Source organism: Pseudophryne corroboree, chromosome 3 (assembly GCF_028390025.1).
Source record: "Pseudophryne corroboree isolate aPseCor3 chromosome 3, aPseCor3.hap2, whole genome shotgun sequence".
In the NCBI taxonomy this organism is placed as follows: Eukaryota; Metazoa; Chordata; class Amphibia; order Anura; family Myobatrachidae; genus Pseudophryne; species Pseudophryne corroboree.
Window position 1 is genome coordinate 91,245,747 of NC_086446.1, and position 25,636 is coordinate 91,271,382.

Here is a 25,636-nt window from a genome sequence, read left to right on the forward strand (position 1 = left end):
TCGAACTTGTAGAACTTAGCAAACATGTTCGAACCAGACCAAGTAGCCGCTCTGCAAAGCTGTAGAGCCGAGACACCCCGGGCAACAGCCCAGGAAGAACCCACTGAACGTGTAGAGTGGGCCTGTACAGATCTTGGATTTGGCAATCCTGCCGTGGAATAAGCATGCTGGATAGTTAGCCTGATCCAGCGAGCAATTGTCTGCTTTGATGCAGGACACCCAATCTTGTTGGGATCATAAACCACAAACAGCGCATCCGAGGACACATCCAAGGACTTCGAAGTAGCCAAGGTGTCAGTAGCCACTGGCACCACAATAGGTTGGTTAATATGAAAAGTCGACATAGCCTTAGGAAGAAACTGCTGATGCGTTCTGAGCTCCGCTCTATCCTCATGGAAAATTAAGTAGGGGCTCTTGTGAGACAACGCCACCAACTCTGACACACGTCTTGCTGATGCCAATGCCAACAGTGTGACAGCCTTCCACGTAAGAAACTTTACATCTACCTCCTGTAAAGGCTCAAACCAATCCGATTGCAGGAACTGCAACACCACATTAAGATCATAAGGAGCCGTAGGAGGCAAAAAGGGCGGTTGGATATGCAGAACCCCCTTCAAGAAAGTCTGAACCTCAGGGAGGGCAGCCAATTGTTTCTGGAAGAAAATGGACAAGGCTGAAATCTGGACCTTTATGGAGCCCAGGCATAAGCCCACATCCACAACTGCTTGCAGAAAGAGGAGGAAACGTCCCAGTTGAAACTCCACCGCAGGAAACTTCTTGGCCTCACACCAAGGTACATATTTTTTCCAAATACGATGGTAATGCTTAGATATTACTCCCTTCCTAGCTTGGATCAGAGTAGGAATCACCCTGTTCGGAATCCCCTTCCGAGCTAAAATCAGACGCTCAACTTCCATGCCGTCAAACGTAGCCGTGGTAAGTCTTGATAGACAAACGGCCCCTGCCGTAGAATGTCCTCGTGAAAAGGAAGAGGCCTCGGATCCTCTATCTGTAATTCCAGAAGATACGCGTACCAAGCCCTTCTTGGCCAGTCCGGAGCAATGCGGATCGCCTGAACCATTGTTCTATTGATTCTTTTGAGAATCCTTGGGATTAGCGGAAGTGGATGAAACATGTACACTGACTGGAACACCCACGGAGTTACCAGCGCGTCTACTGCCACTACTTGCGGGTCTCTCGACCTGGAACAGTACCGCCGGAGGTTCTTGTTGAGACAAGAGGCCATCACGTCTATCTGAGGTACTCCCCACTGGCTTGTCACCTCCGCGAACACCTCCGGGTGGAGGCCCCACTCTTCTGGATGGAGATCGTGTCTGCTGAGGAAGGCTGCCTCCCAGTTGTCCACTCCCGGAATGAAGATTGCCGACAGCGCCACTGCATGTCTTTCTGCCCAGAGAAGAATTCTTGTTACCTCTGAAATTGCAGCTCTGCTCTTCGTTCCGCCCTGTCGGTTTATGTAAGACACTGCAGTTACGTTGTCCGACTGCACCTAAATGGCTTGATCTTGCAGAAGATGTGCCGCTTGTAGAAGGGTATTGTATATGGCCCTTAGTTCTAAAATGTTTATTGTAAGGATGGCTTCCTGACTTGACCACTTTCCCCCGGGTGACTGCTCCCCAACTTCTGAGGCTTGCATCTGTGGTTAGAAGAATCCAATTTTGAATCCCGAACCTGCGGCCTTCGATCAAGTGAGAAGTCTGCAGTCACCAGAGAAGCGAAATTCTGGCTTTCGGCGACAGGTATATCCGCTGGTGCATGTGAAGATGTGATCCGGACCACTTGTCCAGGAGATCCAGCTGGAAGAATCTTGTATGGAATCTTCCATACTGCAGTGCCTCGTAGGAGGCTACTATCTTCCCCAGAAGGCGAATGCACTGATGAATCGATACCCAGGCTGGCTTCAGGACATCCTGGACCATGGACTGGATCACCAACATCCCCAAGAAGGGAAGTCTCCTTGTCGGTTCCAAATGCGATTTTGGAAGATTCAGAATCCATCCATGATCCTGAAGTAGTTGAGTTGACAGAGTAATGCTCTGCAACAACCTCTGCCTGGAAGATGCCTTTATCAGTAGATCGTCCAGGTATGGTATTATGTTCACTCCCTGCTTGCGGAGGAGCATCATCTTTGCCATGACCTTGGTGAACACCCTCAGTGCAGTGGAGAGGCCAAATGGTAGTGCCTGGAATTGATAGTGACCGTCCTGTAGTGCAAACCTTAGGTATGCCTGGTGAGGAGGCCAGATCGGAATGTGAAGGTACGCATCTTTGATATCCAGAGATACCAGGATTTCCCCCTCTTCCAGACGTGAGATTACCACTCTCAGAGACTCCATCTTGAATTTAAATACCCGCAAGTAGGAGTTCAAGGATTTTAGGTTTAATATCGGTCTTACCGATACCGAACCGTCCGATTTCGGTACAACGAACAGGTTAGAGTAATAACCCTTGTTCTGTAGTGGAGGAGGAACTGGAACAATAACCTGTGTCAGAACCAATTTTTGAACAGCCTCCTGCAGGATTGTACTGTCTTCCTGAAAAGCTGGTAATCCTGATTTGAAGGATCTGTGAGGTGGGAGTTCTTGAAATTCCAGTCTGTACCCGTGGGCAATAATATCCTTGACCCAGGGGTCTAGGCATTATATCGCCCAGACGTGAATGAAATCTTTTAATCTTGCTCCCACCTGCCTGACTCTCAGGCAGTGTGGTCCACCGTCATGCCGAAGGTTTTGAGGAAGCAGAACCTGAGGTCTGTTCCCGGGAACCTGGCGCTGCAGGTTTTCGGGATTTTCCTCGACCTCCTCTAAAGGAAGTGGAGGGACCTTTGGATTTGTTTCTAAACTCTGCGGTCCGCAAGGACTTAAGTATAGGTGTAGCCGGTGCAGCTGCAGAAGGAAGATATGTCGACTTACCCGTAGTTGTCTAGGATATCCACGTATCTAGTGCGTCCCCAAACAGGTCTCACCTGTGAAGGGCAGGCTCTCCACGCTTCTCCTGGAGTCTGCATCCGCAGTCCATTGGCGTAGCCACAGTCCTCCGCGTGCCGAAACTGCCATAGCTGTAACCCGTGCGTTAAGCAGGCCAATTTCCTTCATGGCCTCCAATATGAAGCTTGCAGAATCCTGTATATGACGCAAAAGCAAGTCAATTTCACTCCTATTCATGGAATCTAAATCATCAATTAAGGTGCCTGACCACTTTGCAAGGGCCCTAGAGATCCACGCACAAGCAATAGTGGGTGTCTGGGCAACGCCTGCAGCTGTGTACAGTGATTTGAGTGTAGTCTCAATTTTGCGGTCAGCCGTATCCTTTAAGGAGGCTGCGCCAGGGACAGGTAGAACAACCTCTTTAGATAATCTAGACACAGAGGCATCCACAATAGGTGGGTTTTCCCACTTCTTCCTATCCTCCTGAAGGAAAGGGAAGGAAATTAGTAACCTTTTAGGGATCTGGAATTTTTTCTCTGGATTTTCCCAGGTTCCTTCAGATAAGGAGTTTAAGTCCTTTAATGCAGGGAAAGTAACGGAGGATTTCTTTTTTACTATAAAATAAGACTCCTCGTCTTCAACCGGTACCTTCTCTGTGATTTGCAATATGTCCCTAATGGCCTCACTCATAGATTGCACCCCTTGGGCAAAAGCTGCGTAACTCCCCCCCATCCCCCTTCCAGATCCACCTCACCGTCCCCTGTATCTGAGGCATAGTCATCAGTGTCAGCCTGCAATATCTGAGATAGTGTACACTTTTGTGGATACGTAGGTGGGGTGAGAGGCGCAGTTGTGAGGGCTGAATCTTTATTCATCAGTTCCTCCACAGATTTTATTAAAAACTGCTTCTCCTTCTCAGTATGGGATAATTTGGTAGAAATATTTGAAATCATCCCCCTTATGGAGTCCACCCAATGGGGTTCGGACCCAGAAGCCTGAGAATGTGTACTGTTCTGAGTACATTCTATAGACTCTCCAGGTGAAGAAAAACACTCCGCTGAACAAGACACACAGGGGCAGATTTATTAAGCTCGGTGAAGTGATAAATTACATGGGGATAAAGCACCAGCCAATCAGCTCCTAACTTCCATGTCACAGGCTGGGTTTGAAAAATGACAGGAGCTGACTGGCTGGTACTTTATCACCTTCCACTTTATCACTTCACCAGGCTTAATAAATCTGCCCCACAGTCCTTTGACATGGTAATGTGAGATATATGACACATATATATACACACACACACAGGAAAATGTCAGACAAATTCCCACAGAGTCCTTCAGAGAGCCACAGAGTATGAGGAAACAAGCCACACAGCACCTTATGTAGCTAATATAGTAATAAAAGCCAGTCGCAGACTAACTACCCTTAGTAGGGTAGTCAGTACTATTGACTTGCTCCCCCCCCCCTTCTCTATAACCTCCTGGTAACGCAGAGGTATGCTGGAGTTGTCTGGAGGGGCAGAGCTTCCCTGTCAGCATCCTGTAGTAGAGATTTGCAGGGAGAAAAATGTGCTGGTGAGCCGCTGGGTCCGCTCTGAGTGAAGCCCCGCCTTCCGTAATGGCGCGCAGCGTCCCGCACTTTCTTTATACTGGCCTGAGGTAATTTATGTCTGTCAGCGGGTTAGAACCCTTGTCAGACCTTGTATTCCAGTGTAGGGTTCAGCGGTGGACCAGCGCGCCCCTCAGCAGCGTCCACATACACATACATATGCTATCTGAGCCTCCTGGAGCGCAGCCTGCATCCAGAGCTGCGCTCCTACCCTTGTGCCGCCATACCCGCCGGCGACCCACTAACTGGGACGCCGGTGATGTACAAACCACTCTTCATATCTTCTGGCTCTGTTAGGGGTGGCGGCGTGCTGCGGGAGGGTACGCTCACCGCGGTGGGGCTTGCAATAACTCCCTCAGTAGCTCAGTGTCCTGTCAGCGGAGCAACGGGACCATTAACTCTTTAGGAAGTTGGGCCGTTCTCCCCCCTAAGTCCCACGAAGCAGGGAGGCTGTTGCCAAACAGCCTCCTGTAAAATAACAAACTAAAAAAAAAACTATGATAACTCCCCAGGAGCTCCCCTAGCTGTGACCAGCTCCTCCGGGCACATTTTCTAAACCGAGTCTGGTAGGAGGGGCATAGAGGGAGGAGCCAGCCCACACTATTAAACTCTTAAAGTGCCTATGGCTCCTAGTGGACCCGTCTATACCCCATGGTACTAAATGGAACCCCAGTATCCTCTAGGACGTAAGAGAAAAGGTGAATAATAAAGTTTATCTTAGTGAACTGCATTCATAGGGGTATATTTACTATAGTGCGGATTTATAGAAGTAGAGATATTTCCCACAGCAACCAATCATGGGGGTCTATTCATAAAGCAGTGAAAAGAATGGAGAAGTGAGCCAGTGGAAAAGTTGCCATGGCAACCAATCAGCTGCTCTGTACATTATGCAAATTATAAATTTTACATCAATGCTGATTGGATGCCATGAGCAACTTCTCCACTGGTTCACTTCTCCACAATTCTGACTGCTTCATGAATAGACCCCATAGTCTACTAATAGCTAGAATCTGATGGGTTGCTATGGACATCATCTCCACTACTATAAACCCGCACTTTAGTAAATATACCCCATATAGAGTAGATTCCCATTAGAATTCTGGAATTAAGGGTAAGACTCAGTTCTATATACCTGATGATCTCGTCGGATATGGCAGCCTTTCCCTGAGCCATCCTGTGAACAAGGAGGACGGGGACATCTCTCTGGGGTATCTCTGTTACTGGACCCATCTGTAGGACACACAGAATGACTGAGTACATTGTATATAGAAGACTCAGGTGATGCGTGTCACAGGTTTCTAGATGTACTCTCTTCTGCCAAGTGTCCTCTCGATCGCCCACACTCAGATCTACCCTTTCTCCCTCCTCACTATAATCTCAGGAATGACATTTCGAGGCTGTGTAGAAAGGAGCTCCTCTTACTAGGTACTTGGCCTATTTCCCGCTTGCAAACCCTTACTCCTCCAATAGGTCATTAGGGTACAGCGATAAGTATGAGAGCATGGGAAGATGGTACAGCAGGTCTTTAGAAGCAGAACCTTTGGTTCCAAGTGTAGTAGACTGACCTGACACGCATTCTGTTTCTTGTGATGGTTTGCTCCTATGTGAATAGGAAATTAGTGCATTGGAGAATGACCAGTTGGGTGAGAACCCTTATACTGGAGATCCCACACAGTCTATGACTACCCAATTCTGAATTACCCCTCACACATCATGCCCCTGCCTCTGTCACACGCAGTCCTGTCCTAACACAATCACAGCCCACTGACTGCGACAATTCCAGCACATTACTCTCCTGCTGCTGTGACCATTCTGATGATTTGATTGGCTAAACGTTGTCCTATCCCTGCCCACTTCAAAATGGAGGACATATCGGATAAACAGTAAACTTCTGGGAGAACCATGGCACCGAACCTCTGCCCATCCACTAAGGTGGGCACTTGAGCAACACTAAGGGGGCACCTGAGCAACAACATCAGTGACTGCTGCAAATCCCTTATGAAATGTACGCAATTTGCTGCAATCTCTGATCTCATTGTCCATAAGGCGCCCTAACTGGGGTGCCACTGCCCCTTCCTCACTTCTCCGTGCTTCGTGCCCCCTGACAGCTGGTGCCCAAGAAAACAATGCTTTATGGCCTCCAGGAATTACAAAACTGCATCCAAGTGTAACAACGAATGAGTAACAAAACAGTTTAGCACCCAATATAGAAACGGATATAAAAGTAACTTTAGTCAACAGCCAATATTTAATATATATAGTAGTATCAGCAGCAGCAGCAGCAGCCCTATAGTGAATCATTGTGCAGAGGTTTGGGACAGTAACAACAAGTTCTATGGATTAATCAACTGAAATAATAAGATTTACTTACCGATAATTCTATTTCTCGTAGTCCGTAGTGGATGCTGGGACTCCGTAAGGACCATGGGGAATAGCGGCTCCGCAGGAGACTGGGCACATCTAAAGAAAGCTTTAGGATTATCTGGTGTGCACTGGCTCCTCCCCCTATGACCTCCTCCAAGCCTCAGTTAGGATACTGTGCCGGACGAGCGTACACAATAAGGAAGGATCTTGAATCCCGGGTAAGACTCATACCAGCCACACAATCACACCGTACAACCTGTGATCTGAACCCAGTTAACAGCATCATAACAGAGGAGCCTCTGAAAGATGGCTCACTACAGCAATAACCCGATTTTTTGGTAACAAGAACTATGTACCAGTATTGCAGACAATCCGCACTTGGGATGGGCGCCCAGCATCCACTACGGACTACGAGAAATAGAATTATCGGTAAGTAAATTCTTATTTTCTCTAACGTCCTAAGTGTATGCTGGGGACTCCGTAAGGACCATGGGGATTATACCAAAGCTCCCAAACGGGCGGGAGAGTGCGGATGACTCTGCAGCACCAAATGAGAGAACTCCAGGTCCTCCTCAGCCAGGGTATCAATTTTGTTGAATTTTACAAACGTATTTGCTCCTGACCAAGTAGCTGCTCGGCAAAGTTGTAAAGCCGAGACCCCTCGGGCAGCCGCCCAAGATGAGCCCACCTTCCTTGTGGAGTGGGCATTTACAGATTTTGGCTGTGGCAGGCCTGCCACCGAATGTGCAAGCTGAATTGTACTACAAATCCAACGAGCAATAGTCTGCTTAGAAGCAGGAGCACCCAGCTTGTTGGGTGCATACAGGATAAACAGCGAGTCAGTTTTCCTGACTCCAGCCATCCTGGAAACATATATTTTCAGGGCCCTGACAACGTCTAGCACTTGGAGTCCTCCAAGTCCCTAGTAGCCGCAGGCACCACAATAGGTTGGTTCAGGTGAAACGCTGAAACCACCTTAGGGAGAAACTGAGGACGAGTCCTCAATTCCGCCCTGTCCGAATGGAAAATCAGATAAGGGCTTTTACAGGATAAAGCCGCCAATTCTGACACGCGCCTGGCCCAGGCCAGGGCCAACAGCATGACCACTTTCCCTGTGAGATATTTTAACTCCACAGATTTAAGTGGTTCAAACCAATGTGACTTTTGGAACCCAAAAACTACATTGAGATCCCAAAGTGCCACTGGAGGCACAAAAGGAGGCTGTATATGCAGTACCCCTTTTACAAACGTCTGAACTTCAGGGACTGAAGCTAGTTCTTTTTGGAAGAAAATTGACAGGGCCGAAATTTGAATCTTAATGGACCCCCATTTCAGGCCCATATAGACACTCCTGTTTGCAGGAAATGTAGGAATCGACCCAGTTGAATTTCCTCCGTCGGGCCTTACTGGCCTCGCACCACGCAACATATTTTCGCCAAATGCGGTGATAATGTTTTGCGGTTACATCCTTCCTGGCTTTGATCAGGATAGGGATGACTTCATCCGGAATGCCTTTTTTCCTTCAGGATCCGGCGTTCAACCGCCATGCCATCAAACGCAGCCGCGGTAAGTCTTGGAACAGACAGGGTCCTTGCTGGAGCAGGTCCCTTCTTAGAGGTAGAGGCCACGGATCCTCCGTGAGCATCTCTTGAAGTTCCGGTTACCAAGTCCTTCTTGGCCAATCCGGAGCCAAGAATATAGTGCTTACTCCTCTCCATCTTATCAATCTCAGTCCCTTGGGTATGAGAGGCAGAGGAGGGAACACATACACTGACTGGTACACCCACGGTGTTACCAGAGCGTCTACAGCTATTGCCTGAGGGTCCTTTGACCTGGCGCAATACCTGTCGAGTTTTTCCCAACGGTTTATAATCATGTGGAAGACTTCTGGGTGAAGTCCCCACTCTCCCGGGTGGAGGTCGTGCTGAGGAAGTCTGCTTCCCAGTTGTCCACTCCCGGAATGAATACTGCTGACAGTGCTATCACATGATTTTCCGACCAGCGAAGAATCCTTGCAGCTTCTGCCATTGCCCTCCTGCTTCTTGTGCCACCCTGTCTGTTTACGTGGGTGACTGCCGTGATGTTGTCCGACTGGATCAACACCGGCTGACCTTGAAGCAGAGGTCTTGCTAAGCTTAGAGCATTGTAAATGGCCCTTAGCTTAAGGATATTTATGTGAAGTGATGTCTCCAGGCTTGACCATAAGCCCTGGATATTCCTTCCCTGTGTGACTGCTCCCCAGCCTCGCAGGCTGGCATCCGTGGTCACCAGGACCCAGTCCTGAATGCCGAATCTGCGGCCCTCTAGAAGATGAGCACTCTGCAACCACCACAGGAGGGACACCCTTGTCCTTGGTGACAGGGTTATCCGCTGATGCATCTGAAGATGCGACCCGGACCATTTGTCCAGCAGGTCCCACTGGAAAGTTCTTGCGTGGAATCTGCCAAATGGGATTGCTTCGTAGGAAGCCACCATTTTACCCAGAACCCTTGTGCATTGATGCACTGAGACTTGGCTCGGTTTTAGGAGGTTCCTGACTAGCTCGGATAACTCCCTGGCTTTCTCCTCCGGGAGAAACACCTTTTTCTGGACTGTGTCCAGGATCATCCCTAGGAACAGAAGACAAGTCGTCGGAACCAGCTGCGATTTTGGAATATTGAGAATCCAATCGTGCTGCCGCAACACTACCTGAGATAGTGCTACACCGACCTCCAACTGTTCCCTGGATCTTACCCTTATCAGGGAATCGTCCAAGTAAAGGATAACTAAAATTCCCTTCCTTCGAAGGAATATCATCATTTCGGCCATTACCTTGGTAAAGACCCGGGGTGCCGTGGACCATCCATACGGCAGCGTCTGAACTGATAGTGACAGTTCTGTACCATAAACCTGAGGTACCCTTGATGAGAATGGTAAATTTTGACATGAAGGTAAGCATCCTTGATGTCCCGAGACATCATGTAGTCCCCTTCTTCCAGGTTCGCAATCACTGCTCTGAGTGACTCAATCTTGAATTTGAACCTCCGTATGTAAGTGTTCAAAGATTTTAGATTTAGAATCGGTCTCACCGAGCCGTCCGGCTTCGGTACCACAACAGTGTGGAATAATACCCCGTTCCCTGTTGCAGGAGGGGTACCTTGATTATCACCTGCTGGGAATACAGCTTGTGAATGGCTTCCAAAACTGTCTCCCTGTCAGAAGGAGACATCGGTAAAGCCGACTTTAGGAAACGGCGAGGGGGAGACGTCTCGAATTCTAATTTGTACCCCTGAGATATCACCTGAAGGATCCAGGGGTCTACTTGCGAGTGAGCCCACTGCGCGCTGAAATTCATTGAGACGGGACCCCCACCGTGCCTGATTCTGCTTGTAAAGCCCCAGCGTCATACTGAGGGCTTGGCAGAGGCGGGAGAGGGTTTCTGTTCCTGGGAACTGGCTGATTTCTGCAGCCTTTTTCCTCTCCCTCTGTCACGGGGCAGAAATGAGGAACCTTTTGCCCGCTTGTCCACGAAAAGACTGCGCCTGATAATACGGCGTCTTCTCATGTTGAGAGGCGACCTGGGGTACAAACGTGGATTTTCCAGCTGTTGCCGTGGCAACCAGGTCTGAAAGACCGACCCCAAATAACTCCTCCCTTTAATAAGGCAATACTACCAAATGCCGTTTGGAATACGCCTCACCTGACCACTGACGTGTCCATAACCCTCTACTGGTAGAAATGGACAACGCACTTAGACTTGATGCCAGTCGGCAAATATTCCGCTGTGCATCACGCATATATAGAAATGCATCTTTTAAATGCTCTATTGGCAAAATATACTGTCCCTATCTAGGGTATCAATATTTTCAGTCAGGGAATCCGACCACGCCAACCCAGCACTGCACATCCAGGCTGAGGCGATTGCTGGTCGCAGTATAACACCAGTATGTGTGTAAATACATTTTAGGATACCCTCCTGCTTTCTATCAGCAGGATCCTTAAGGGCGGCCATCTCAGGAGAGGGTAGAGCCCTTACAAGCGTGTGAGCGCTTTATCCCACCCTAGGAGGTGTTTCCCAACGCACCCTAACCTCTGGCGGGAAAGGATATAATGCCAATAAACATTTTAGAAATTATCAGTTGTTATCGGGGGAAAACCACGCATCATCACACACCTCATTTAATTTCTCAGATTCAGGAAAACTACAGGTAGTTTTTCCTCACCGAACATAATACCCCTTTTTTTTGGTGGTACTCTTATTATCAGAAATGTGTAAAACATTTTTCATTGCCTCAATCATGTAACGTGTGGCCCTACTGGAAGTCACATTTGTCTCTTCACCGTCGACACTGGAGTCAGTATCCGTGTCGGCGTCTATATCTGCCATCTGAGGTAACGGCGCTTTAGAGCCCCTGACGGCCTATGAGACGTCTGGACAGGCACAAGCTGAGTAGCCGGCTGTCTCATGTCAACCACTGTCTTTTATACAGAGCTGACACTGTCACGTAATTCCTTCCAACAGTTCATCCACTCAGGTGTCGACCCCCTAGAGGGTGACATCACTATTACAGGCAATCTGCTCCGTCTCCACATCATTTTTCTCCTCATACATGTCGACACAAACGTACCGACATACAGCACACACACAGGGAATGCTCTGATAGAGGACAGGACCCCACTAGCCCTTTGGGGAGACAGAGGGAGAGTTTGCCAGCACACACCAGAGCGCTATATATATACAGGGATAACCTTATATAAGTGTTTTTCCCCTTATAGCTGCTGTATCTTTAATACTGCGCGTAATTAGTGCCCCCCCTCTCTTTTTAACCCTTTCTGTAGTGTAGTGACTGCAGGGGAGAGACAGGGAGCTTCCTCCAACGGAGCTGTGAGGGAAAATGGCGCCAGTGTGCTGAGGAGATCGGCTCCGCCCCCTTATCGGCGGCCTTATCTCCCGTTTTTTTTATGTATTTTGGCAGGGGTTAAATGCATCCATATAGCCCAGGAGCTATATGTGATGCATTTTTTGCCATCCAAGGTGTTTTTTATTGCGTCTCAGGGCGCCCCCCCCCCAGCGCCCTGCACCCTCAGTGACCGGAGTGTGAAGTGTGCTGAGAGCAATGGCGCACAGCTGCAGTGCTGTGCGCTACCTTGTTGAAGACAGGACGTCTTCTGCCGCCGATTTTCCGGACCTCTTCTGCCTTCTGGCTCTGTAAGGGGGCCGGCGGCGCGGCTCTGGGACCCATCCAAGCTGGGCCTGTGATCGTCCCTCTGGAGCTAATGTCCAGTAGCCTAAGAAGCCCAATCCACTCTGCACGCAGGTGAGTTCGCTTCTTCTCCCCTTAGTCCCTCGATGCAGTGAGCCTGTTGCCAGCAGGTCTCACTGAAAATAAAAAACCTAAACTAAAACTTTCACTAAGAAGCTCAGGAGAGCCCCTAGTGTGCACCCTTCTCGTTCGGGCACAAAGATCTAACTGAGGCTTGGAGGAGGGTCATAGGGGGAGGAGCCAGTGCACACCAGGTAGTTCTAAAGCTTTCTTTAGATGTGCCCAGTCTCCTGCGGAGCCGCTATTCCCCATGGTCCTTACGGAGTCCCCAGCATCCACTTAGGACGTTAGAGAAAGAAGGTTAAGGGTCTATTTACTAAGCCTCAGGTGGAGATAAAGTGGACGGAGATAAAGTACCAGTCAATCAACTCCTAACTGCCATGTCACAGGCTGTGTTTGAGAAATGACAGTTAGAAGCTGGTTGGCTGGTACTTTATCTCCATCCAAGGCTTCGTAAACTGACCCCTAAGTCTTGAAGGGCATCAAGATGCACAAACAGAGAGCTCTCCCACAAAGTCTTTCTAATGGGAGTGGACCGGGAACCCTGTGCCTGCAAAATGAGTATACCGATCCATTGGGGCACATGGGACATGGTCCTCTCTATGGGCCAAAACAACATCTGGAGACCAAATCGGTTGATGGGGCCTACAGCAAAAAATTTATGACTGCAGCACAAAAAGTTAGCTAAAGACAGGATCATTTGGAAAACAGGAGTTGCGACCATGGACAAAGAACATATTTATCAAAGCTTGGGGAAAAGAAAGTACCAATCAATTATCTTCTGTCAGTTTACAGGTCATGTTGAAAAATTACAGTTAGGCGCTGATTGGTTGGTACTCCGTCCACTTTCTCTCCCTCCAAGAGGAGATACATCTCCCCCATAATCTCAGGTGGCGGTGTGCGCATACCTAGAAAAATGGGGGGATAGAAATGGCAACCACCCACCCACTGGGCTGATACATTTTTCTGCAACAGTCTGTACCAGCAGAGGAGGAAGCAGAAATGAGGTCACTGACCTGTACTGATATCCGATATTACCTCAACCTCATTACTTAGCACTTCTTCACCGGAACAGGTGACATCTTCCGTAATCTCAGATTTCACCTCAACCTTCACGTATCTCAGATCCTCCACCTAACGACATGAATGGACATTGCAATACAGCACAATATTATTACCATCATTTCTATAGAGGACAACTAACAATGCAATGCTCTGAGGAAGGGGCAGGCAACTTGTGGCATTCCAACTGCTGGGAATCACACATCCCAGCATGCCCCACCACAGTTTTGCTGTTAGGGAATGCTAAAACTGTGGCAGGGCATGCTGGGATGTGTAGTTCCACAGCAGATGGAGTACCACAGGTTGCCTACCGCTGTTCTGAAGGATGGTTTGGAGCAGAAATAAAGTCTACAGAAAACCACATGCAGAGCCATTAGTTCAAAGGAGCACTTAACACATAATGTATATGTATGTGCGGGTGGAGCCTTCTCTACTATAATATTAAATCATCATCATCATCATAAATGATTAAAAGAACAAGGACATCCATGTCCAAAAATGTTCTTGAAGTGTATCCATTAGGGAGTACAATCCCGGGCCATTTTTTTCAGTCCCGGGTATCGAGACTGAAAAATGCTCAATTCCTGGGATTCCCGGGATTGGCTTTCAGCTGTGTCCGGCCGTGAGGTTATGGGGGAGGGAAGATGATCAGCTCAGTCTTAAGGGCCCTACATATTAGGCGATAACACTGAACGATATGAACGAGAACTCGTACATATTGTGCAGTGTGTAGGCACCAGCGATGAACGATGCACGGCCCCGCGCTCGTTTCTCGTTGGTGTCGGGTCGCTTATGCATGCAGGCCAATATAGACAATCTCGTCCATATTACCATGCAGGGCTATGGAACCGGGTGACGGGGGGAGTGAAGAAATTTCACTCTCCAAGTCACCCCCCCCCATCCCCCTGCCGGGTCGCCCGTCGGCCGTATCCGCCGTCGGGCAGCTTGGCGATGCATCGCCGAGTGTGTAGGGGGCATTAAACATGTTGAGTTTAAGAAAGCGGGAGATTTAAAACGCTACAATTCCTTCCCTATTATGCCGACATGAAGCACATCTCCAGTGCAGAAATAAGTGGGATACTTTTCTTAGAGACACAAAACAAGAACATGCCTTAAAAAAAGAAAACAGAATAGTCCAAACCTTTTTATGTTTCCTATGCAGATTTTTAGCATTCTGTATACAATCCCTTGAATAAAGACTTTGTTCGGGTGTACAAGACCCACCTGTGGGAGACACACACTGTTACATTACTGATGTAGTATCTATCACAAGGCGCATGTTGTGAGCAGCGCAGGAACCTATTCTCCAGAGTGACCACATGACCACTCACTTCTGACCGCCTCTCATTCCTACTGTCTCAGTATTTACACCAAGGACTGTGTGTTAATATATTTGTTCTTCAGTGACCGTGATAATTTGGTTTCTTGAGATATCACAGACCTTGATTAAATAGACTATTACCATAGATGCATATACCGTTTTTATATATTGGTGGCCTGTGCAGGTATATACGAAAGGAATCTGTTCTCTCTATAGCGGACGTGTGTCAACCAGTTCATTCAGCATCTATTACAAATATGGGTAGATGCAATCATTTGGGAGGTCAATGTACTCAGTGCTACCTGCTGCCCATAGGCTAGCTTTACACCAAGTCAATGACCGCCTCATACCATTTAGACACAGAACTTAAGCTCTAGCATGCGGCGCGTTTCATCTTAGGTTTATGCAAATGCTTTTATTTTCTATCCCTGGGCAGATGTATCTCCCTGATTGTACAGCACTACAAAACAAGCAGGTGGTATATAAAAGAATAACTAACTAAATAAAGGTGCATGGGTCTTGTAAGTCTGTTACTCTAAAAGATGCCCCATTTATTAGGTTCCGACAGTGTTTATACACGTTTCACAAAAACTATACACACATACCCCAACCTTCTGGCAAATCATATACTACATAGTAGTATAATAATACTGTGTTTTCTTTACCGTCCTTTCCTAGAACAGATATAATAATATATTTTATTACCTTATCAGCACCGTATATAATTACACTTTGAATATCCGTTAATCTTACTTTGGTACCACCCTCATTCCATCGACTAGAGTTCTCATGATACCATGAACGATCCTCAGTGTCGGATTCCTCCGCTTCCTCACCCTTTTCATGACTGGATTCAGATCACCCCGAAGATAGAACTCAGAGGTTTCTAAACCTATCCAGTAAGGGGTTCTATGGCATCCTCTCAAAGAGGAAACTTTACCATTACCCTGAACGACTTTGCCAAGCAGGGAAGCAGTTACCTTCCTGACGGACGGGATCCCGGCAGTCGATATACTGATGCCGGGATCCCGAAGGAGGACGCAATCCTGGCATCTAGACACCGAAGCTGCGTGGGATACCGGCATCACAATACTGACAGACGGCAGTCCGATTGTCCTGACAGCGGGACACGTTAGCGTCCTGCCGCAGGGTGGGGGGAGCTCAGGTTTAGGCAGGAGAAGGGGGGTTAGGGATCGGGGAGGGAGGATTGGGCTTAGGCATATAGAAGGGGAGGTTAAGGTTAGGCATCAAGCGGGAAGGGTTAGGTTCAGGCAGCGGGGAAGGGAGGGTTAGGGACCACCCTGGAGGGTTAGAGTAGGGGGCAGGGGGGGGGGGGGTTAGGGGCCTTTAGAGGGGGCTGCTGGGATTCTGACCGCCGGCATTCCATAGATCGGGAATTCAACCTGAACCCGCTTTGCAATGCTCTCTATACTGTTCATTTATGAGCGACACCAAAGGAACCAATGATTCCTAGCCAAGGGTACTCTGCTGTGCTGGGACATTTGCTGACGTTTCATGGAAATAGGCATTAGGACGAATCCCTTCACCTACAACCAGAAAGTGGACAACAACAAGTTTTATGGTAAGAACTTACCTTTGTTAAAACTCTTTCTGCGAGGTACACTGGGCTCCACAAGGATAGACATAGGGGTGTAGAGTAGGATCTTGATCCGAGGCACCAACAGGCTGAAAAGCTTTGACTGTTCCCAGAATGCATAGCGCCGCCTCCTCTATAACCCCGCCTCCCTGTTTTTAGTTAACCAGCCCAATGCAGTAGCAGGAAAAGAGACGACGACGGTTAGTAGCCACATACACCACACTCTCACAACAGGAGAAGTGTCAGCGGCTAATGCCATACCAACCCAAAGAAGCTAAGTGCGTCAGGGTGGGCGCCTTGTGGAGCCCAGTGTACCTCGCAGAAAGAGTTTTAACAAAGGTAAGTTCTTACCATAAAATTTGTTTTCTGCTACGGGGTACACTGGGCTCCACAAGGATAGACATTGGGGATGTCCTAAAGCAGTTCCTTATGGGAGGGGATGCACTGTAGCGGGCACAAGAACCCGGCGTCCAAAGGAAGCATCCTGGGAAGCGGCAGTATCGAAGGCATAGAACCTTATGAACGTGTTCACAGAGGACCATGTAGCCGCCTAGCACAATTGTTCAAGGGTCGCACCACGGCGGGCCGCCCAAGAAGGTCCAACAAACCGAGTAGAATGGGCCGTAATGTGAGCAGGAGCTGATAGACCAGCCCTCACATAAGCATGTGCAATCACCATTCTAATCCATCTGGCCAAAGTTTGCGTGTGAGCAGGCCAGCCCCGTTTGTGAAATCCAAACAGCACAAAGAGAGAATCAGATTTTCTAATAGAAGCAGTTCTCTTCACATAGATACGGAGAGCCCGTACCACAACCAAAGACCGCTCTTTGGGAGACAGATCAGGAAAAACAAGTGCCGGAACCACAATCTCCTGGTTAAGGTGGAACGAAGAAACCACTTTAGGTAAATATCCGGGACGAGTCCTAAGACCCGCCCGGTCCCGGTGAAATATCAGATATGGGGAACTACAGGACAAGGCACCCAAATCCGACACTCTTCTAGCTGAAGCAATAGCCAGCAGAAACACAACCTTAAGGGAAAGCCATTTAAGATCAGCTGAACCAAGAGGTTCAAACGGAGACTCTTGTAATGCCTCCAAAACCACCGATAAGTCCCAAGGAGCCACAGGCGGGACATAGGGAGGTTGGATACGCAACACACCCTGAGTAAAGGTATGCACATCAGGTAAGGTCGCAATTTTTCTCTGAATGAAACCACACGACAAGGCAGATACTTGAACCTTGAGGGAAGTCCAGGCCCTGCTGAAGAAAAGCCAACAACTTGGCTATACTAAACTTGGAAGCGTCATAATCGTTAGATGTGCACCAAACAAAGTAAGAATGCCAGGCCCTATAGTAAATCCGAGCCCGCAACATAGTTTGAATGACCGCCTCACAAAACCCTTTAGCCCATAAGACGGAAGCTTCAAGAGCCACACCGTCAAAGACAGCCGGGCTAGGTCCTGGTAGACACAAGGGCCCTGAACAAGGAGGTCTGGGTGTTGTGGAAGTAGAATTGGACGCTCTGACGATAGGCCTTGCAGGTCTGAGAACCAGTGCCGTCTGGGCCACACTGGAGCTATGAAAAGCAGATTTCCTTTTTCTTGCTCGAACTTCCGAATTTCCCTGGGCAGGAGTGACACCGGAGGGAACACGTACGGCAGCCGAAACCTCCACGGCACCGCCAGCGCATCCACGAATGCTGCTTGAGGATCCCTTGTCCTTGCTCCGAAGACCGGAACCTTGTGATTGTGTCGAGACGCCATCAGATCTACGTCTGGAAGGCCCCACTTTTCCACTAGGAGTTGAAACACTTCTGGATGGAGGCCCCACTCACCGGCATGTACGTCCTGACGACTGAGAAAGTCCGCTTCCCAATTCAGGACTCCCGGAATGAATATTGCCGATATGGCCGGTAGATGGCGTTCCGCCCAATTTAGAATCCGTGAGACTTCTTTCATTGCCAAACGGCTTTGAGTGCCGCATTGATGATTTATGTAAGCCACTGTGGTGGCGTTGTCCGACTGTACTTGAACAGGATGGTTCTGAATTAAATGATGGGCCAGGTTCAACGCATTGAAGACCGCCCGCAATTCCAGAATGTTGATCGAGAGGAGGGATTCCTCCTTGGTCCACCGACCCTGAAGGGAGTGTTGCTCCAGCACCGCACCCCAACCTCTTAGACTGGCATCTGTCGTCAACAGGACCCAGTTGGATATCCAGAAGGGACGGCCCCTGCAAAATTGTCAGTCCTGGAGCCACCAGAGCAGCGACAGGCGGACCTCCGGAGTCAATGAGATCATGTGAGACCTGATCCGGTGAGGCAGGCCGTCCCACTTGGCTAGAATCAGCTTCTGGAGGGGGCGAGAATGGAATTGAGCATACTCCACCATGTCGAATGCTGATACCATGAGGGCCAGCACCTGCATCGCCGAATGTATCGACACTTGCGGACGAGAAAGGAAGCAACGAATCCTGTCCTGAAGCTTCAGGACTTTCTCCTGAGACAAGAACAACCTCTGGTTGTGAGTGTCCAATAGCGCTCCCAGGTGCACCATGCTCTGAGCAGGGACCTGGGAGGATTTCTTCCAGTTGATGAGCCACCCGTGGGCTTGTAGAAACTGGACAGTCATATCCAGATGACGTAGGAGAAGTTCTGGGGAATTTGCCAGGATTAACAAGTCGTCCAGATACGGCAGTATCCTGACCCCTTGACGGCGGAGTACCACCTTCATCACCGCCATAACTTTGGTGAAGACTCGCGGAGCCGTAGTTAAACCAAAAGGTAACACCTGAAACTGGTAATGGAGGTTGCCAATCGCAAACCTCAGGTATTGCTGATGTGACGCTGCTATAGGAATATGCAGGTAAGCATCCTGTATGTCCAGGGAGACCATGTAGTCCCCAGGTTCCAGGGCCAGAACTATAGAGCGAAGGGTTTCCATACGGAACTTGGAAACCTTCACAAACCTGTTCAATGCCTTGAGGTTGAGAATGGGCCGGGAGGACCCATTCGGTTTCGGGACTAGAAACAGCGTAGAATAGTACCCTCCGCACCTCTGAGCAAGAGGCACCTGTACTACGACTCCTGTATCCAGGAGGGTCTGTACCACCGAATGTAGAGTGTTTGCCTTTGTCTGGTCCAACAGGACGTCTGTCCGGCAAAATCGATGAGGGGGTCGGTTTTTGAAGGCTATGGCGTAACCTCAAGTGACGACTTCCCGTACCCAGGCATCTGAAGTGGTCTTCAACCATTCCTGTGTATACCCTAGAAGTCGGCCCCCCACCCTGGGATCCCCCAGGGGGAGGCCCGCCCCGTCATGCGGCAGGCTTATCGGTCTTGGAAGCTGGCTGATGGGCCGCCCAGGCTCTTTTGGGCTTTGGCTTACCAGGTTTGGAAGTGCGGGCCTGCTTATGGTACGCCTGACCTTTTGCTTTACCTGAAGGACGAAAGGGGCGAAAGGAAGTACCTTTAGCCTTCGACACAGAAGGAGCGGTACAGGCAGTTTTGTCAGTAGCCAAGTCAGCCACAATCTTATTTAAGTCCTCCCCAAACAGAATATCTCCCTTGAAAGGGAGTACCTCCATGGTTTTTCTAGAGTCCAGATCCACAGACCAGGATCTCAGCCACAATATCCGGTGAGCCAGGATACCGGCATCAGAAGCCGCCTCTTTAATATAGTGAGAAGCTGTGACAATATATGACAAGCATTGTCTAGCATGGTCAGAAGAGATTTCAGCTTCTAACTCCAAGGCCCACGCTTCAATAGCCTCTGCAGGCAATAGTGGGCCTTTGTGCATCACCCGTGAGGGTGTAAATCGCTTTCAGACAACCCTCCACACGTTTATGCGTAGGCTCTTTTAGAGACGTGACGGTAGTGACAGGTAGAGCTGAGGAAACCACCATCCTAGCCACATGTGAGTCTACAGTCTACTTGAGGAGGCGTTTCCCAATTTTTAGACAGCTCTGGCGCGAGGGGATAGCGAGCCAGCATCTTCTTTTGAGGCACAAACTTCTTACCCAAGGTTCCTGACGTATATCCACTAGGTGGTCAGAGTGAGGTAAAACTTGCTTAACCACCTTCTGACGCTTTAACCTATCTGGTTTCTTAGGAGGGACGGATGGCTCGGGATCATCCGTAATCTGTAAAATCAACTTAATAGCCTCCAAAAGATCAGGAACATCCACATGTGAACTACCCTCCCCATCAGCAGTATCTGTGTCAGAATCTGTGGGGTCAGTGTAAGTGCCATCTTCATCAGACGAGGTGTCAGTGACAGCAGTGGATTGTGAGGAGATAAGAGCTCGCTTAGAGGACCCCTTGGTCTTAGGCGAGCGAGGACTTTTTAGTAGTCAGGGACTGGTTCAACTTCTTCAATTGAGCAGATAAATTGTCTGCTCACGGCGGGTTAGCTGCAGGGACCACATACGGTTGAACCGGCATAGGGGGTCCCATAGGGGGTGTTAGTTTATTAACTAGCGTATGCAGAAGCGTGGAAAAAGCAGCCCACGGTGGGTCATTATGTACCTCCGTTGCCACAGTCCCACTGGGGGGCAAGGAGCCCCCAGAACTAGAGCCCACAGCTGCTATATTCTCCTCATATGGATCTGTGGCTTCAGCAACACCTGCCAGTGTGTTCCGCCCCAGAACCGTTACCTTCAGAAGCAGACATGATATAACTTGCAGTATCAGGCAACACAGTACAATTGGCAGCAGCACAATACCTCTTACCCAAACCCCTGCGCAGTGTAGTCAGCACAAGCAGAGATGTAGGAGAGATATGGGGACTAAAATCACAGAGAAAAATACGTATTAAAGTACATCTTGTGAAAATCCTATATAAATATAAAACCGGCCGCACCAGGGGGGCGTGGCTTCGGCGGACATGGAGTAGCACACAGGCTGTGTGTCTCTCCAGCTATCTTATCCTGTCATACCATCCTGTGTCCCCCCCTGGGCCTGCAATCCGCCCCAATACCTGCAGTACGGTGTGGGGGTGCCCCTGTGCTGTTCTGGGACCCGTCAGCACCGATATCCGCAGCAACACAGTGCTTCTGGTGAGCGGGGGCCCCGGGCCTGCTGGAACACGTGGGACGCCGCTATCCTGCTGCCTGCGCTGAGACCTCCACCCGACTCCCGTCTTGAGCGCTGCTCATATCAAGTCCGCGGCTCCCCCCTCTGCCGTCGCTGAGGACGCTGTGGCGGGCGCCTCTCCTGCCTCGCTCCCGTCTCTGTTCGGGGGCGCCTGCGGGGGATCCCCGGCCGCGGCTCCGTCACGTGACCCGCTACCGCTCTCACTGCTCACTCCGGCGGCCCCAGCTCCTGCACGATCGCCCTGTGTCCTGCTGCTGAGGAGGAAGTGTATGGCAAGGCTGGAGTTTATGAGTGCCTGTGCTCTCCCCATACTGCTGCTGCCCTGCTGAGCTCTGCTCCACACTGGGACAGGGAGCAGTGTGCTGTTAACCCTTGGAGGGCTTTGATGATGATGGCACACACTTAATTCATTTGATTGGATCCAGCTCTATGCTGCATGTGCCCCATATGCTGAGGGGGGGAAAATACTTCTACATCCTGTTGCATTCATTCATTCTGTGCTAACAGAGGCTGATTCTTTCAATATCATACACGATCACTGGACAGTTTTGATATACTATACTTACCCTCAGGCAGCGACTGGACAATTCTGATATACTACATCGAGTTACTCATTGGCCGTCCCTGGACAGTTCCTGATAATAAGATTTTACTCACCGGTAAATCTATTTCTCGTAGTCCGTAGTGGATGCTGGGAACTCCGTAAGGACCATGGGGAATAGACGGGCTCCGCAGGAGACTGGGCACTCTAAAAGAAAGATTAGGTACTATCTGGTGTGCACTGGCTCCTCCCACTATGACCCTCCTCCAGACCTCAGTTAGGATACTGTGCCCGGAAGAGCTGACACAATAAGGAAGGATTTTGAATCCCGGGTAAGACTCATACCAGCCACACCAATCACACCGTATAACTCGTGATACTACACCCAGTTAACAGTATGAAATATAACAGAGCCTCTCAACAGATGGCTCAACAATAACCCTTAGTTAGGCAATAACTACATACAAGTATTGCAGACAATCCGCACTTGGGATGGGCGCCCAGCATCCACTACGGACTACGAGAAATAGATTTACCGGTGAGTAAAATCTTATTTTCTCTGACGTCCTAGTGGATGCTGGGAACTCCGTAAGGACCATGGGGATTATACCAAAGCTCCCAAACGGGCGGGAGAGTGCAGATGACTCTGCAGCACCGAATGAGAGAACTCAAGGTCCTCCTCAGCCAGGGTATCAATTTTGTAGAATTTAGCAAACGTGTTTGCCCCTGACCAAGTTGCAGCTCGGCAAAATTGTAAAGCCGAGACCCCTCAGGCAGCCACACAAGATGAGCCCACTTTCCTCGTGGAATGGGCTTTTACTGATTTAGGATGCGGCAATCCAGCCGCAGAATGCTCCAGCTGAATTGTGCTACAAATTCAGCGAGCAATAGTCTGCTTAGAAGCAGGAGCACCTATTTTGTTGGGTGCCTACAGGATAAAAAGCGAGTCAGTTTTCCTGACTCCAGCCGTCCTGGAAATATAAATTTTTAAGGCCCTGACTACGTCCAGTAACTTGGAATCTTCCAAGTCCCTAGTAGCCGCAGGCACTACAATAGGTTGGTTCAAGTGAAAAGCTGATACCACCTTAGGGAGAAACTGGGGACGAGTCCTCAATTCTGCCCTATCCATATGGAAAATCAGATAAGGGCTTTTACATGACAAAGCCGCCAATTCTGACACACGCCTGGTCGAAGCCAAGGCCAATAACATGACCACTTTCCACGTGAGATATTTCAAATCCACAGTTTAAGTGGCTCAAACCAATGTGATTTTAAGAAACTCAACACCACGTTGAGATCCCAAGGTGCCACAGGAGGCACAAAAGGGGGCTGAATATGTAGCACTCCCTTTACATATGTCTGAACTCCAGGCAGTGAAGCCAGTTGTTTCTGGAAGAAAATCGACAGAGCCGAAATCTGGACCTTAATGGAACCCAATTTTAGGCCCATAGTCACCCCTGACTGTAGGAAGTGCAGAAAACGACCCAGCTGAAATTCCTCTGTTGGGGCCTTCCTGGCCTCACACCACGCAACATATTTTCGCCAAATACGGTGATAATGGTTTGCGGTTACTTCTTTCCTGGCTTTTATCAGCGTAGGAATGACTTCTTCCGGAATGCCCTTTTCCTTTAGGATCCGGAATTCAACCGCCATGCCGTCAAACGCAGCCACGGTAAGTCTTGGAACAGACAGGGCCCCTGCTGTAGCAGATCCTGTCTGAGCGGTAGAGGCCATGGGTCCTCTGATATCATTTCTTGAAGTTCTGGGTACCAAGCTCTTCTTGGCCCATCCGGAACCACGAGTATCGTTCTTACTCCTCGTTTTCTTATTATTCTCAGTACCTTTGGTATGAGAGGCAGAGGAGGGAATACATAAACCGACTGGTACACCCACGGTGTCACTAGAGCGTCCACAGCTATTGCCTGAGGGTCCCTTGACCTGGCGCAATATCTAGTTTTTTGTTTAGGCGGGACGCCATCATGTCCACCTGTGGCCTTTCCCAACGGTTTACCAACAGTTGGAAGACTTCTGGATGAAGTACCCACTCTCCCGGATGTAGGTCGTGTCTGCTGAGGAAGTCTGCTTCCCAGTTGTCCACTCCCGGAATGAACACTGCTGACAGTGCTAAGACGTGATTTTCCGCCCATCGGAGAATCCTTGTGGCTTCTGCCATCGCCATCCTGCTTCTTGTGCCGCCCTGTCGGTTTACATGGGCGACCGCCGTGATGTTGTCTGATTGGATCAGTACCGGCTGGTTTTGAAGCAGAGGCCTTGCCAGACTTAGGGCATTGTAAATGGCCCTCAGTTCCAGAATATTTATGTGTAGGGACGACTCCTGACTTGACCAAAGTCCTTGGAAATTTCTTCCCTGTGTGACTGCCCCCCAGCCTCGAAGGCTGGCATCCGTGGTTACCAGGACCCAGTCCTGTATGCCGAATCTGCGGCCCTCTTGAAGATGAGCACTCTGCAGCCACCACAGTAGAGATACCCTTGGTCCTTGGAGACAGGGTTATCAGCCGATGCATCTGAAGATGCGATCCCGACCACTTGTCCAAGAGGTCCCACTGAAAGGTTCTTGCATGGAACCTGCCGAATGGAATTTTGCTTCGTAAGAAGCTACCATTTTTCCCAGGACTCGTGTGCAGTGATGCACCGATACCTGTTTTGGTTTCAGGAGGTCTCTGACTAGAGATGACAGCTCCTTGGCTTTCTCCTGCGGGAGAAACACTTTTTTCTGTTCTGTGTCCAGAACCATCCCCAGGAACAGTAGGCGTGTGGTAGGAACCAGCTGTGACTTTGGAATGTATAGAATCCATCCGTGCTGTTGTAGCACTTCCCGAGATAGTGCTACTCCGACCAACAACTGCTCCTTGGACCTCGCCTTTATAAGGAGATCGTCCAAGTACGGGATAATTAAAACTCCCTTTTTTCGAAGGAGTATCATCATTTCTGCCATTACCTTAGTAAAGACCCTCGGTGCCGTGGACAGTCTAAACGGCAGTGTTTGGAATTGGTAATGGCAATCCTGTACCACAAATCTGAGGTGAGGATGGTAAATGGGGACATGTAGGTAAGCATCCTTGATGTCCAGGGATACCATGTAATCCCCCTCCTCCAGGCTTGCAATAACCGCCCTGAGCGATTCCATCTTGAACTTGAATTTTTTTATGTATGTGTTCAAGGATTTCAAATTTAAAATGGGTCTCACCGAACCGTCCGGTTTCGGTACCACAAACAGTGTGGAATAGTAACCCCGTCCTTGTTGAAGTAGGGGCACCTTGACTATCACCTGCTGGGAATACAGCTTGTGAATTGCCTCTAGCACAGCCTCCCTGCCTGAGGGAGTTGTCGGCAAGGCAGATTTGAGGAAACGGCGGGGGGGAGACGCCTCGAATTCCAGCTTGTACCCCTGAGATACTACTTGAAGGATCCAGGGATCCACCTGTGAGCGAGCCCACTGATCGCTGACATTTTTGAGGCGCCCCCCCACCGTACCTGGCTACGCCTGTGGAGCCCCCGCGTCATGCGGTGGACTCAGAGGAAGCGGGGGAAGAATTTTGATTCTGGGAACTGGCTGACTGGTGCAGCTTTTTCCCTCTTCCCTCGTCTCTGTGCAGAAAGGAAGCGCCTTTGACCCGCTTGCTTTTCTGAAGCCGAAAGGACTGTACCTGATAATACAGTGCTTTCTTAGGCTGTGAGGAAACCTGAGGTAAAAAATTTTCTTCCCAGCTGTTGTTGTGGATACGAGGTCCCAGAGACCATCCCCAAACAATTCCTCACCCTTATAAGGCTCTATG

At 49.3% G+C, this 25,636-nt stretch overlaps 1 protein-coding gene across 2 annotated transcripts in view; it reads right to left on the minus strand.

Moving 5' to 3' along the window:
• LOC135054845 (zinc finger protein OZF-like) overlaps positions 1–25,636 on the minus strand; it is a 104,986-nt gene that overhangs the window by 23,956 nt on the left and 55,394 nt on the right. For both annotated transcript variants that reach the window (XM_063958244.1, XM_063958243.1), the window contains exons 3-5: positions 14,427–14,509; positions 13,240–13,357; positions 5,689–5,786 (exon numbers count right to left, since the gene is read on the minus strand). In XM_063958244.1, coding sequence (XP_063814314.1) covers positions 5,689–5,786; positions 13,240–13,357; positions 14,427–14,509 — 299 coding nt within the window. The remainder of the gene's footprint in view (positions 1–5,688; positions 5,787–13,239; positions 13,358–14,426; positions 14,510–25,636) is intronic.